The sequence below is a fragment of the Hemitrygon akajei genome, chromosome 15, assembly GCF_048418815.1.
Source record: "Hemitrygon akajei chromosome 15, sHemAka1.3, whole genome shotgun sequence".
Classification (NCBI taxonomy): domain Eukaryota; kingdom Metazoa; phylum Chordata; class Chondrichthyes; order Myliobatiformes; family Dasyatidae; genus Hemitrygon; species Hemitrygon akajei.
The window spans coordinates 48469500-48485786 of NC_133138.1; the positions used below are offsets into that span (position 1 = coordinate 48469500).

The 16287-nt window shown below is 41.1% G+C and overlaps 1 protein-coding gene across 2 annotated transcripts in view; it reads right to left on the reverse strand.

The window, feature by feature from the left end:
- The window catches only part of LOC140739329 (A disintegrin and metalloproteinase with thrombospondin motifs 2-like), a 287752-nt gene that overhangs the window by 241279 nt on the left and 30186 nt on the right, over positions 1 to 16287 (reverse strand). The window contains exon 1 of one of the 2 annotated variants that reach the window (XM_073067528.1): positions 8377 to 8475. The exons of the other annotated variant lie outside the window; for it this stretch is intronic. Within the exon in view, the coding sequence (XP_072923629.1) occupies positions 8377 to 8394 (18 nt within the window). The 5' untranslated portion in view covers positions 8395 to 8475. Of the gene's footprint in view, positions 1 to 8376; positions 8476 to 16287 lie in introns of those variants that run through there. 2 annotated transcript variants of the gene reach the window in all.

Here is a 16287-nt window from a genome sequence, read left to right on the forward strand (position 1 = left end):
AGCCTCTCTGGCCCTTCGAGCCATGCCACCCAGCAACCCTCGATGTAACCCTTCTCTAATCATTGGTCAATTTACAGTGATTAATCTACCAACCGGTACATCTTTGGACACTGGGAGGAAACAGGAAGCAATCCACACAGTCACGGGAGAAATCTACAAACTGCTTAGAGACAGCGGTGGGAAATTAACTTGGGTCACAGGTACATTCAAATGTACTAACCACCATGCTGCTACTGTGCCGCCCCGTTCACACCACTGAGTGAATAAGCTTCCCTTTAGATTCTACTTAAATATTTCACCTTTCACCCTGAACCTTTGACCTCCAATTTCAGTCTCAACCAGCCTTAGGGGAGAAAGCCTGTATGCATTCACACTATCCAATCCCTTATAATTATAAAATCCCTCTGTTCTCCAGAGATCGCAGCAAGAAGCAGAGAGGGAGGAGGTAAAAGAAGCTCGGAGAGAAGCTGTTTTTTTAATCTGATCGCAGCAAAGAGGCTAGACTGCGCAGGCGCTTGACGTAGTGCGCCAAAGGTTTAAAAAGGAGAGGACGTTTTCAACGGTTATTTAAATCGCAGTAAGAGGTGGAGAGGGAAGAGGTAAAAAAAGCTCGGAGAGAAGCTGTTTTTTTTATCTGATTGCTGCAAAGAGGCTAGACTGCGCAGGCGTGTGATGTAGTGCGCCAAAGGTTTAAAAAGAAAGACCACCATTTACAGCGGCCATTGTCATAGCGGCCATCATTGGAGTGGACTGAGGCAGAGTGCGTCGGCTTTGGCTCAATCGGGCTTCGGCGAGAACAGGCAGAGGCGAGGTTTGAACGGGGCACAACTGCGCAAGCGTGTGAAAGTCGGCCCGTGAGGCAGCAGGAGAATTTAAATAGCGAGCTTCACTCCAGGTGAGTTAAGGCCGGGTAAGCTCCTTTAATTAATCTAATTAGATTAGAAGTAGGTAATGGAGGCAGCAGTTAGGGCAGTTGAGTGCTCCGTTTGCAGTGTGTGGGAAGTCAGGGCGAGCACAGCTGTCCCTGATGACTACACCTGCAAAAGGTACATCCAGCTGCAGCTCCTGACAAACCGTGTTAGGGAACTGGAGCTGGAGCTGGATGAACTTCGGATCATTCGGGAGGCAGAGGCAGAGATACACAGGAGTTTCTGGGAAATGGTCACCCCTAGGAGTCAGGAGACAGGTAGCTGGGTGACTGTCAGGAGAGGGAAGGGGAATAGACAGGAAGAGCAGAGCACCCCTGTGGCCGTTCCCATCAACAATAAATATACCGTTTTGGATACTGTTGGTGGGGACGACCTACCAGGGACAAGTTGCAGTGGTTGCATCTCTAGCACCGAAACTGGACCCTCAGCTCAGAAGGGAAGGAGGGAAAAGAGGAGAGCAGTAGTGATAGGGGATTCGATAGTTAGGGGGACAGATAGGAGGTTCTGTGGAAGAGATCGAGAATCCCAGATGGTCTGTCGCCTCCCTGGTGCCAGGGTCCGCGATATCTCGGATCAAGTTCTCAATATTCTCAAGAGGGAGGGTGAGCAGCCGGATGTCGTGGTCCATGTAGGGACCAATAATGTGGGTAAGAAAGGTGAGTTTAGGGAGCTAGGTGCCAAGTTAAAGGACAGGACCTCCAGGATAGCAATCTCAGGATTGCTACCAGTGCCACGTGCAGGTGTGTTTAGAAATAGTAAGATAGTGCAGACCAACATGTGGCTATGGTGCAGGAGGGAGGGCTTCAGATTTATACATAATTGGGCAGTTTTCCAGGGAAGGTGGTACCTGTTCCGGCAGGACAGTTTACATCTGAACTGGAGGGGGACAAGTATTCTTGCAGGTAGGTTTGCTAGAGAGACTCCAGTGGATTTAAACTAGATGAGGGGGGAGGGGAACCAGAGTGTAGGAACAGATGTATGGGAGAAGGAAGAAAAAGACAATAAAGTTCTTTGTACTGTTAGATATAAACAGAGAGGAAGAGGTGGAGAATTTCTTAAATGCATTTATTTTAATTTCTTAATTTAATTGTAAGAAAGGTGGATGAGCTTAGAGCATGGATTGATACCTGGAAATATGATGTTGTAGCTATTAGTGAAACATGGTTGCAGGAGGGGTGTGATTGGCAACTAAATATTCTTGGATTTCGTTGCTTCAGGTGTGATAGAATCGGAGGGACTAGAGGGGCAGGTGTTGCGTTGCTTGTCAGAGAAAATATTACAGCGGTGCTCTGGCAGGATAGATTAGAAGGCTCGTCTAGGGAGACTATTTGGGTGGAATTGAGGAATGGGAAAGGTGTAGTAACACTTATAGGGGTGTATTATAGACCACCTAATGGGGAGCGAGAATTGGATGAGCAAATTTGCAAGGAGATAGCAGATATTTGTAGTAAGCACAGGGTTGTGATTGTGAGAGATTTTAATTTTCCACACATAGACTGGGAAGCTCATACTGTAAAAGGGATGAATGGTTTGGAGTTTGTAATATGTGTGCAGGATAGTTTTTTGCAGCAATACATAGAGGTACCAACTAGAGAAGGGGCAGTGTTGGATCTTCTGTTAGGGAATGAAATAGGTCAGAAGACAGAGGTATGTGTTGGGGAGCACTTTAGGTCCAGTGATCACAATGCCATTAGTTTCAATATAATTATGGAGAAGGATAGGACTGGACCCAGGGTTGAGATTTTTGATTGGAGAAAGGCTAACTTTGAGGAGATGCAAAAGGATTTAGAAGGAGTGAATTGGGACAATTTGTTTTATGGGAAGGATGTAATAGAGAAATGGCGGTCATTTACAGGTGAAATTTTGAGGGTACAGAATCTTTATGTTCCTGTTAGATTGAAAGGAAAGGTTAAAAGTTTGAGAGAGCCATGGTTTTCAAGGGATATTGGAAACTTGGTTAGGAAAAAGAGAGATATCTACAATAAATATAGGCAGCATGGAGTAAATGAGGTGCTTGAGGAATATAAAGAATATAAGAAGAATCTTAAGAAAGAAATTTAGAAAAGCTAAAAGAAGATACAAGGTTGCATTGGCAAGTAAGGTGAAAATAAATCCAAAGGGTTTCTACAGTTATATTAATAGCAAAAAGATAGTGAGGGATAAAATTGGTCCCTTAGAGAATCAGAGTGGACAGCTATGTGTGGAGCCGAAAGATTTTGAACAATTTCTTTTCTTCGGTATTCACTAAGGAGAAGGATATTGAATTGTGTAAGGTAAGGGAAACAAGTAGGGAAGTTATGGAAACTATGACGATTAAAAAGGAGGAAGTACTGGCTCCTCTATATAAAAGTGGATAAATCTCCAGATCCTGACAGGATATTCCCTAGGACCTTGAGGGAGGTTAGTGTAGAAATAGCAGGGGCTCTGACAGAAATATTTCAAATGTCATTAGAAACGGGGATGGTGCAGGAGGATTGGCGTATTGCTCACATGGTTCCATTGTTTAAAAAGGGTTCTAAGACTAAACCTAGCAATTATAGGCCTGTCAGTTTGATGTCAGTGGTGGGTAAATTAATGGAAAGTATTCTTAGAGATGGTATATATAATTATCTGGATAGACAGGGTCTGATTAGGAACAGTCAACATGGATTTGTGCGTGGAAGGTCATGTTTGACAAATCTTATTGAATTTTTTGAAGAAGTTGACGAGGGTAAAGCAGTGGATGTTGTCTATATGGACTTCAGTAAGGCCTTTGACAAGGTTCCGCACGGAAGGTTAGTTAGGAAGGTTCAATCGTTAGGTATTAATATTGAAGTAGTAAAATGGATTCAACAGTGGCTGAATGGGAGATGCCAGAGAGTAGTGGTAGATAACTGTTTGTCAGGTTGGAGGCCAGTGACTAGTGGTGTGCCTCAGGGATCTGTACTGGGTCCAATGTTGTTTGTCATATACATTAATGATCTGGATGATGGGGTGGTAAATTGGATTAGTAAGTTTGCAGATGATTCTAAGATAGGTGGCATTGTGGATAATGAAGTAGGTTTTCAAAGCTTGCAGAGAGATTTAGGCCAATTAGAAGAGTGGGCTGAACGATGGCAGATGGAGTTCAATGCTGATAAGTGTGAGGTGCTACATTTTGGTAGGAATAATCCTACCAAATAGGACATACATGGTAAATGGTAGAGCATTGAAGAATGCAGTAGAACAGAGTGATCTAGGAATATTGGTGCATAGTTCCCTGAAGGTGGAATCTCATGTGGATAGGGTGGTGAAGAAAGCTTTTGGTATGTTGGCCTTTATAAATCAGAGTATTGAGTATAGGAGTTGGGATGTAATGTTAAAATTGTACAAGGTATTGGTAAGGCCGAATTTGGAATATTGTGTACAGTTCTGGTCACCGAATTATAGGAAAGATGTCAACAAAATAGAGAGAGTACAGAGAAGATTTATTAGAATGTTACCTGGGTTTCAGCACCTAAGTTACAGGGAAAGATTGAACAAGTTAGGTCTTTATTCTTTGGAGCACAGAAGGTTGAGGGGGGACTTGATAGAGGAATTTAAAATTATGAGGGGGATAGATAGAGTTGATCTGAATAGGTTTTTTCCATTGAGAGTAGGGGAGATTCAAACAAGAGGACATGAGTTGAGACTTAGGGGGCAAAAGTTTAAGGGTAACTTGAGGGGGAATTTCTTTACTCAGAGAGTGGTAGCTGTGTGGAATGAGCTTCCATTAGTAGAGGCAGGTTCGGTATTGTCATTTAAAGCAAATTTGGATAGGTATATGGACAGGAAAGGAATGGAGGGTTATGGGCTGAGTGTGGGTCAGTGGGATTAGGTGAGAGTAAGCATTTGGCACGGACTAGAAGGGCCGAGCTGGCCTGTTTCCGTGTTGTAATTGTTATATGGTTAATAGTCCTAACCCATTCATCCTTTCCCTATAACTCAGGTTCACAAGCCCTGGCAATATCCTTGTAAATTTTCTCCATACTCGTTCAAACTTATTGATATTTTTCCTATAGGCAGGTGACAGGAATTGCACATAATACTCCAAATTTGGCCTCACCAATATCTTATACAACTTCAACATAACTTCAACTGCAACTCCTGTACTAAATACATTGCTTTATGAAGACCAATGTGTCAAAAGCTCTCTTCGTGACCCTATCTACCTCCTTCAACGAATAATGGATCTGTATTTTCCAGGTCTGCCTGCTCTACTGCACACTGCAGAGCTCTACCATTCAATGTGAAAGTCTTGCCCTGGTTGGCCCTTCCAAAGGGCAACAACTCACACTTGTCTGCATTAAATTCCATCTGCCATTTTCACTCCAAGATCTCATTGCAAGCTTTGGCACCTTTGCTCATTGTCCACTACACTACAAAACCTTGGTGCCATCTGTAAATTTGCTGATCCAGTTGACCACAATAAATCATAAATATAGATGATAAACAGCAACCAGCACCGATCCTTAGGGTCACACCACCAATCAGAAATACAACTCTCTACTACCACTCTTTGGCTTCTCCTGCTAAGCTAATCGGCTACTTCATCCTGAACGCCAAGCTACTTAACCTCCTGGATCGGCCTCCCATCTGGGACTTGGTCAAAGGCCTTGTTAAAGTCCATGCAGACAATATCCACTGGTGATTGTCATCAACCATCCTGGTGAAGGTAGACCAGTAGATGCAGTGTGTATGGAGTTTAGAAAAGATATTCACAAGGTTCCACATAATAGGCTCATTCAGTATTTCAGGAGGCATGGAGCTGGAGACATCTTGCCCAAAGGAGGCAGAGAGGTGGCAGTAGATGAAGCGTATTCTGCCTGGAGGTCGTGACCAGTGGTGTTCTGCAGTGATCTGCTCTTTGGGATTTTTATAAATGAATTGGATGAAGGGGAGGGGTGGGTTATTATGTTTGCAGATGACATGAAGGTTGGTGCTGCAGTGGACAACGCAGACGGTTGTCACAGGTTAAAATGGGGTATTGATAGGACTCAGAGCTGGGGTAAAGTATGGCAAACAGAATTCAACCCAGAAAATTGTGAAGTGGTACATCTTGGAAGGCCAAACTTGAAGGCAGAGAACAGAATTAATGACAGGATTCTCAGCAGTGTGGAGGAAAGCAGTAACTTGGGGTCTTTGCCCATGGATCCTTCCATGTTGCTGCACAAACTGATAGGGTGATTAGGAAGGTCGTCATTAGGTAGGGACTGATTGTGTGAAAACTTTAGAGAGGGTGCAGAGGGGATATACCAGGAACCTGCCTGGGTTAGACAGTGTGTTTAATGAGGAAAGGCTAAACAAACCACGGCTTTTCTCTTTGACTTGACAGAGCTTTATGAGATGATAAGAGGCATTGATAGAATGGATAGCCATAGACATTTCCCCCAGGGCAACAATAACTAATCAATACAAGTACGATGGGAGGAGGGGGGAGATATGTCAGAAGTAGGTTTTTTAGCAAGAGAGTGGCAAATTCAGATTCTGATGCTGAAGTGTGTGCCAGTGGCCCACCTGGGGTAATGGTATAGACAGATACATTAAGAGAGAATATTAAGAGGCTCTTAGATAGGTACGAGGCTAAAAGAAAAATGCATGGCTAACTGGGGGGGGGGGCATGAGAAGGGTTAGATTGATCTTGAAATAGGTTAAAAGGTCAGCAGAACATTCTGGGCTGAAGTGTCTGTACTGTGTTGTACAGTTCTATGTACTATATTCCATGTAACCTCTCCTAAAGATTGGTTAGGTTTGGCCAACCACACACGAAGTCAAGTTGACTATACGAAAAATCAGGTTCTTGTCTACCTAAATGCTTATTTATCCTGTCCCATAGAATACCGACCAATAATTTACCCCAACTGACATCAGGCTTACAGGTTGCCGGTTTATTATCCTGAGAATGATCTTACATATCACATTTTGTTTGAATACTCCCCTCTGAAAACTATCTGATATTTTACCATGTTAAAAGCCTGATGTGAATTTAAATGGTTGTTTCTAGCTCCGACATATTTTGTTATCGTGGCTGCACCACTCAAAACCTCATTAGTTGCAACACACGCACACAACTGTAAACGATGCTCTGCTGTACCTAGATTGCATATTTAGTGCGAGCAAATGATTAGAAACTAGCACCCCACTTCATGTTTTGCAGTCAAAATACAACTCAGGCTACTGCTAATGTCCTTTGGTTTGCTTTGATCCCTCTATGTTCTCAAAAAATGCATTAGCATTTAAATAATGGTGCATCATGTATATTAACATTATCGCACTCAATCAATGCAATTGAAAATTAACACCTTTTCTCAATGTTAAATATGTAAATTAACAACAAATAAATGCTGTTTAAAAATTTAAAAGCAATTGTTCCGCATGCTGTCTCTCCACATTGCAATTTTAGCCAGTATTTCAGTTTAGATCACAGTTGCATCCAGCAGCTGGCTCAGGCAACAGGATTATTGGACCTTGCAAGGCTCCACGAAGATGCACTTCAGCTGCAGTCTAATTTTGTGGTTTGTACAGAGCCCCAGCCAGATTTTTGGCAGCCAAGGTATTTGGCAACTGGAGCTCAGCTACAAAATTGCACCTTGTGCTTTCTCCTCCTCCTCGTCAAGAAGTGAGGAAAAACAGTGCAAAGCTGAAGTTCACAACATGCTGAAGAAGACGAGCATAGCTCGGACAATAGAGGTTGGAATGGGGATGAGGGGGTTCAGTCTCCGATTCCTTATTAAATCCTAGTCTACACATGGTACTTCTGGCATTATTAGCCTGAATTACTTGCCAACATAACCTAACAATATTAGTAGGATCAAATTCAAAGGGTCCTCGTTCCTAAAGAAAACATATGCACCTGTGAAGTTACTGCTACTTGAAAGGTCTCAGATTATATATACATTTGATCATCACTGGTGATGAATATCTTTGAAGGTAGGAGAAAAGGTATCTGTGCTATTTGAGAAATTAGGGATCATTAGAAATATTAGAGGTAAAAACATTTATAATTTGAGTATTCAAGCATCATTAGCAAAAATCTTTAGCACCAAAAATATTAGCATTTTATATTTTAGCAGTATGATTAAAATAGCACAGTGATTTAAATAACTAAAAATAAGCAACTCACAATTACTAGAGTATTTTTCTACCATATAGCCACTGTTGAGAGACCAATATAATTTTCCCACTCGTGATTTTGTTAAATCTTTGTTTTATGTATCTCCAGTCAAATCAATTACTTACAATCACATCATTTATTAACAGAATCAAGTAGCCGAATGATCATTTACAGCCTTATCTCTATAATGGCTAACAGATCACACCTACTTATTTCTATTCGTGCTGACAACTCATTTATCACGGAATGAATGGTGCATCCATTCAGATAAAGAGCTTTCAATTCTTTCATTTATTCTTACTCTGATGCCTCCCGATGCACTCTGGTTTTCCTCACCTCTATCACTGCCTGCATGATTGCATTCCCTTCTTGCTTGCATTCCTAAGTATGCTTTCATCTGAATTCCGTTCTTCCACTTCGTATCTTTTCTCCATTCTGAATCAACATTCAGGTATCCATTCCCTTGCCAGGCTAGTTTAACACTACTTCAAATGAGTCATCATAGAGTTCAGCAAGGACACAGTTCTGCTGCAGCAGAACATAGTACCTATATCTACACAATGTACCATGGTGTATATGAACCCTCAGTCGAGGGCAAGAAAGATGCTGAAACTGGACAGGTTTCTGCAAATCTAAATTCACTCAATCAGCTGCTCTTATTTGAACAACCAGGGTTTTAAACCTTAGCCCAGCTGATGTCTTAATCAAAGTTAAATATCAAATATTACAGGTAACTATTAATCAAATACGGGCAATGCACAACTAAGAGAATCACAACATAGGCTGCAGTTATCCACTGCCCAGCAGAAGGAGCTCCGCACACAGGGAACAAAATGACCCCAAAAAAAACCCAAAAAAAAGTCAAATACAGTCCAATAATAAAAAGAAACTCCAACAAAAGCATTCAATTCATACCAGACCTCATCCATGACCTGTCAACTTTCAAAAAAAAATTTAGAACAATAAAGTTCTTGCACAACATAAAGTGAACATTGCTGACAGGAAAACAGATATACTGTATAAGAATGAGCAGCAACACAGACTGTACTATTGAGATTTTACATACAGTAAATCTCACAGCCAAAATTCACTGTTAGTTACAATTCTTTCTCTACTAAGAGTGACAGAAGAGTTGAGATTATTTTTAAAAATTGCATGTTGGAACTAAAGGAGGTAAATAATGGCCAAAATTGATGCTGCTGGAGTCCTGTGTCTTGGGCAAGGTTTAATCAATGCAGTTTGGCGACTGGACTCTGTAGTTCACATTACGATGTGTTTCTGCTTTCTGGTCGCTCTTTTTTGTTGCTATTTTGTGCAATTTTGATTGGAGCGGTCTGGCTCTGCGGCCTGCAGATAACGAAACACACAGCACTAGACTGAATGTGTCTGAGCTGAGTTGTACATGCCTGGACTTCATCAATGACTTTGGGGTTTGGATTTTTATATTCTGTGTTTTTCCACTCATTTTGTTTTTGCCTTCTGTGCAATTTGTTCCTTTTTTTGTGTGTTGGGCTTTAATGTTTTTCTTTGAATGGGTTCCATGGTTTATTTGTTTCATGGCTGTCTGTGGGAAGACAAATCTCAGAGCTGTATACTGCATGCATAAGTTGATATTAAATGTAATTGAATCTTTGAACTAAGCATTTGGTACACTGGACTTTATCAGTCAATATTTGAGTATAGGAGTCAGGACATTATTTTGTAGTTGTATAAGATGGAGAGACTACACTTGGCAAGTATTGTGTACAGTTTTGTTTACCCTGTTATAGGAAAGACATCATTAAAATGGAAAGTGTGCACAGAGGATTTATGAGAATGCTTCAAAGACTCAAGAGCTTATGTAACAGAGAATGTTTGGGGAAATTTAGTACATTGTTCCTTGGAATGCAGGAGATTGAGAGGTGACCTTATAGAAGTGTATGAAATAATGATAGGCATGGATAGCATGAAATCATATAGTTATATTCTCAGGGTAAGAGAACAAAATCTAGAGGACGTAGGTTTATGGAGTGAGGTGAAAGATTTAAGTGAACCTCTTGCCTCCACAGACGTGTGGTTCCTATCGTGGCTAGAGCTCTGCCTGGAGCAATTTGTTCCACTGGCCCTCCAGGATGAACAGCAGCAAGGTATCCATATTTAACCAAAACTATAGCAGCCTTCACCTTACCAAATGCAGAAATGATTTGCCTCCTCAAAAACAGTCAAATAGCAAGTACAATGAAGTCTGCTCCATATCATTCCCCATCAAGGCATTAAAGATGTCTTTAGAAAAATGCAGAATTGTAGCTTTGGCTGTTGATCAAAGCTGATTTTCTGCAGATATATCACATGTTAATACCAATTGCACAGTCCAATCGAACAGGACAGGCATCATATGAGCATCACAAAAGAATTGACAACAGTGTGGACTTGCTCGTACTGAGTATGTACGGAGTGTGTAAAATTCCCTAAAACAGTGTCAGATAGTCCATAATGCATGTATACTTAAAGCACCAACTATAAGCACATTGAAATCTATACACTGAAAAGATACAGTAATTTCCACCTCGAACTGAATGTATCTTAACACCTTTGGGATTTGAATATTTCAGGTATTTTAAGATTAGAAATTAAAGCCTAACAAAAACTGAAATGTCAGATTCTTCTTTCTGTCTACTTCTTCCAATCTACTCTAACACAAATAGTGTTGGCACCGTGGCCTCCTCGACCCTGGAGATTGTTTGATTTCTTTGTGAGCATCCGTGCTCAGGCTGATCCTGAGTTGCCTGTTGCTCTCAATCCCATTCCCTTTCCAATCTGTCCCCTTCCCCATAACTACCGTGTGGGCTAACATAAACGAATACAACATCCGTCTAGGCACTTCACAGCCTTCTGGTATGAATGAATCTCAGATAAGCTGCTGGCTCATCGTTTACCAAGTTGCATTGAGTTGAATTCATCGTTATATGCATAAATATGTACATGGACAGGTGTAATGAAAATCTTACTTGCAACACCATTACATGCACGTAGCTTTAGAAGTACAAATTTCAGAAGACAAATTAAATGTAAACTATACAAGAAAGGACCTACTATCATTCATCTGTTCTTATGCTTTTGCACTTTTCTCGTGCCATTTCTTCAAGATCCCTTACTGGGGGTCAGTTCTCAAGCTCTTTAATCACCTGATGCGTCTTATTCTTTCTCCATTTAGTTTTTTGTATTACCACTCACTCCTTTTCATAGCTCTGCTTTGGAAGCTACAAACCCTCCACCCTCCCCCAGTACTAAAGAAGATTGTTGAACTGAAACACTAACTGCTTTCTATCCACTGATGCTGTTTGACAGCCTGAATTTTGAGTGTTTCTGCTTCTGTTTCCAATAAATTGTCCATTACACATTTAGACAGAGACGAAACGTAATGATTTTTACTCCTCATGCAAGAATACAACCAATAATGGCAATTCAATTCCAGCAGTTGTCATGATTTTGATTAATAATGACAGAAAAACAGTGCAATAAAACTTTTAATTTTCAAGTAAGCTCTGGCACAATTACAGCAGAAAATAAATTTTTTTTGCTCTTTTTCATCCTCCCTGTGTGGTGAACACTTCTATATTTAGGTCTTTTTTCAGATTTACTTCAATTAAGACTTTGATAGTTCAATTACACAGTGTGAAAATGTCTAGCTCAAGTGCCAGTTTAATAGATCAGGAAGGACATTCTATTTGAACTATAATTGATTGTTTTTGTCCTCCTTCAACGAGGACTAGGGATCATCTTCCATTTCAGCAATTACTATCAGCTTCTAACATCCTTAGGTCATGTTCAGTTGCCAACAGGCCTCAACTTATGTTTTAGGAATGCATCCCTACTTCAGCAACATTACAGGAGTCTTTTTTTAGTACAGGTTGAGTACTCCATATCTGAAATTACATGTAACATGCAGTAACATTTCACTGCTAATGTAATGGTTTCTCTGCAGCAGCAATGTTTAGGTTATGACTAGAGATAACAGGGTTTGGAATGCTGGGGCTATCCAATCAGAGAAATGTTAATCTTTCTTGTGAGTCTGGAAGACAGATTTTCACGGTCTTTTGCCAGAAGATATGAATGGAGAGATTTGGTAGACCGCCGGATGAAGTGGACTTGGAGCGAGGGTCTGAAGGGCAGCGGCGATTGGAGGAGGTCGATGGTGGATGACCGGCTTATCAGTGAGCTCCAACCTTGCGCAACAGACTGTTTCAAGAATGGGCCCTTTTTCTTTTTTTTGTTTTCTTTACTAATCATATACTCAAAGTAAGAATTATAAAGCTCAATCGTTTAATCGCATATTGTGTACTGTTTGTATTTTGGGGTACTGATTTGTAACAGGGGACTGTCATGGTTCCGATTGTTAATCCCCTATCTTGCCCCTAATCTCCTTTGATTATGCCTTGATTCCAATCATTAATTTCCCATTTACTGCTCATTCGCTTGATGACAGCACAACTGGTCTCCATCAAGAACTGCAGTACAGGAACCCTGGTGTCACAACCACTGATCGCCAGTTCATTGGTCTATTCCCATGTGATAACTGTTAGTTCCAAGTTCAGCTCCAGTTTCAAGATATTCCATGAAAACCCCGTCTCCGTGTCAAGACTCCGTATCAGAGCTCCATGTCAGGATTCCTCCTGTTCGCTGATCAACGTTCACGTCTGCACCAGCATCTCCAACTCTATCTCCGTGCCTGTGTCCTGTACTTGGGTTCTACTCAGTCACTCTGTGCAACAGGGGCACATCGCGCAGTATCCACCCAAACGAGATTTCTTAAGTTTGGCCGGGGGGGGGGGCAGGGGGCTATCACCCTCTATATTAAGCCGCTAGCCGAAGCGAGAGTTACATACAGAATTTGGAAACCTCTAAAATTTGAAAAAATTTTTAAAGAGCTGGCACGATGTCACAAATGGAAAATTGCACAAGGCACTGGGTAGGTTACCAGGCAATGTGTAGGTCATGTGCACCACCGACACTTCTGAGAAGTGACTTCACATATGAAATGATCAGAAGTTAATGGAAAAATAGAAAAACACTGCATGAAATGAAAAATGAAGATCTCAAATGTGTATTGAAAGAGTGGATTCACCAGCGACGGAGTGAACATATGCCGCTTAATGCTATGCTGATCATGAAATACGCAAAGATCTATCATGTCAATCTGAAATTTGAAGGTAATTGTGAATATTCAGCAGGCTGGTTGCAGAAATTTTTTTAAAAAGGCATGGCATTATATTTTTAAAGGTTTAAAAAATTTTAAAGATAAAGCATCTGCTGATCATAAAGATCAGAGAAATTTATTAATGAATTTGTGAAGACCATCACTAATGAAAATGCAACACGAGAACAAGTTTACTGAGAAATGATTCAGAAGTACCATGATACAATAGAAACTCTGAATAACTGACGATTTATGAGTAATGCCCAGACAGAGTGGTAAGCATCTTGAAAAGTATATTCAGCAGCGAACTGCCAGTGAAGGAGCAAATAGAAAGATCACAAGGAGGTGGTGTTTGAAATAACAGGCGATTTACTAAAATCTGGTGCACACCAGAAGACCAGCTAAGACCGAGCAACCCGAGCATGAATTTGATAAATCTTTCACTTTCTCAGTTGACGAGATTACCTTTTGATAACAGGATGGTGGTCACAGAAATACTTAATAAACAGACTAGGTCCTGATTACAGAATAAAATGATTATCCACATGTCCAACACAAATCCAATTTTCTGTTAAAATAAAGGACGTACACTATAACATAATTAGTGAAGTTCCTGAAACTTGGGTTTTGTCAATTCTACATTCCATATTTTTACTTTTGTCTATGGTTCCCAGTTAGCACGTTAGTACAATCCACATTCCTATTTACCAGTTACTAATCCTCACTATTCATTCCTCTGCAACAGCCAGTATTTAGGATTTCTCCTCAAGCATAAACCTGTCATTAGCTAATTGCCAGCAATTTCCAAACTGTGCTCTGTTTAGCATCGTGTGAAATCACAGCAACTCCGCAGCACATATGCTGGGAATCTAGTCAAGGACCAACTCCAGAATCTGCTGTCAGGAAGATAGAACAGGAGCCCAGGACTCACACCACCAGGTTCAGCAATAATTACTTACCATCAGGCTCCTAAGCTAGAGGGGTTAACTTCACTCAACCCATCACTGAACTGTTCCCATAACCTATGGAGTCACTTTCAAGGACTCTTGATCTCATGTTCTCAATATTAATTGCTTATTTATTTGAATTCCTTTTCTTTTGTATTTGCACATTGGTTGTTTGTTCACCCTGTTATGTGTAATCTTTCATTGACTTTGTTATGGTTCTTGCAGTTACCGAGTACACCTGCAATAATTATTTATCTATTTACTGATTTATTATTATTTCCTGTTTTTGCACTTGCAGCTTGTTCCCCTTTGCTCATTGGTTAGGGGCAGTCTTTCATTGATTGTTATATTTCTTGTATTTACTGTGAATGTCCCCAAGAAATTGAATCACAGCGTTGTACAGTTACAGTGGCATGCAAAAGTTTGGGTACCCCGGTCAAAATTTCTGTTACTCTGAATAGCTAAGCAAGTAAAAGGTGACCTGATTTCCAAAAGGCATAAAGTTAAGGATGACACATTTCTTTAATATATTAAGCAAGATTACTTTTTTATTTCCATCTTTTACAGTTACCAAATTAAAAAAAGGAAAAGGGCCCGAAGAAAAGGTTTGGGCACCCTGCATGGTCAGTAAAACACCCCCTTTGGCAGGTATCACAGCTAGTAAATGCTTTCTGTAGCTAGCTAAGAGTCTTTCAGTTCTTGTTTGGGGGATTTTCACCCATTCTTCCTTGCAAAAGGCTTCCAGTTCTGTGAGATTCTTGGGCCATCTTGCATGCACTGCTCTTTGGAGGTCTATCCACAGATTTTCAATGATGTTTAGGTCGACGGACTGTGAGGGTGATGCACCATCAATAACTCTGAGACGTGGGTTAAGGTAGGCTTTTATTGGCTGGAAGAAAGTACAAGCAGCAAGTGACCATCACACAACATCCTGGAGACTGAGCAAGGGTCTGTGGCTCCAATCGCCTTTATACCGGGGTCTGTGGGAGGAGCCACAGGAGCAGTCAGCGGGGGGGGGGCGTGTCCAGACAGGTGTATGTAGTTCACCACAGAGGGCCATGGCAAAACCTTCAGCTTGCGCCTCTTAATGTAGTCTATTGTGGATTTTGAGGTGTGCTCCTGTTATAGAAGCCATCCTCTTTTCATCTTCATCTTTTTAACAAATTGTGTGATGTTTGCTTCCAGAATTTGCTGGTATTTACTTGAATTCATTCTTCATTCTACCAGTGAAATTTTCCCCATGCCACTAGCTGCAATACAAGCCCAAAGCATGATTGATCCACCCACCCCCCCCCCGCCCCCCCCCCCGTGCTTAACAGTTGGAGAGGTATTCTTTTCATGAAATTCTGCACCCTTTTTTCTCCAAACATACCTTTGCTCATTGCGGCCAAAAAGTTCTATTTTAACTTCATCAGTCCACAGGACTTGTCTCCAAAATGCATCAGGCTTGTTTAGATGTTCCTGTGCAAACTTCTGACACTGAATTTTGTGGTGAGGATGCAGGAAAGGTTTTCTTCTGATGACTCTTCCATGAAGGTCATATTTGTGCAGGTGTCGCTGCACAGTACAACAGTGCACCACCACTCCAGAGTCTGCTAAATCTTCCTGAAGGTCTTTTGCAGTCAAACGGGGGTTTTGATTTGCCTTTCTAGCAATCCTATGAGCAGTTCTCTCGGAAAGTTTTCTTGGTCTTCCAGACCTCAACTTGACCTCCACCATTCCTGTTAACTGCCATTTCTTAATTACATTACGAACTGAGGAAACAGCTACCTGAAAACACTTTGCTATCTTCTTACAGCCTTCTCCTGCTTTGTGGGCATCATTTATTTTAATTTTCAGAGTGCTAGGCAGCTGCTTAGAGGAGCCCATGGCTGCTGATTGTTGGGACAAGGTTTGAGGAGTCAGGGTATTTATAAAGCTTTGAAATTTGCATTACCTGGCCTTTCACAACGATGACTATGAACAAGCCATAGCCCCAACGAGCTAATTAAGGTCTGAGACCTTGGTAAAAGTTATCTGAGAGCTCAAATCTCTTGGGGTGCCCAAACTTTTGCATGGTGCTCCTTTCCTTTTTTTCACTCTAAAATTGTACAAGATAAAAATAATACACTAATCTTGCTTAAA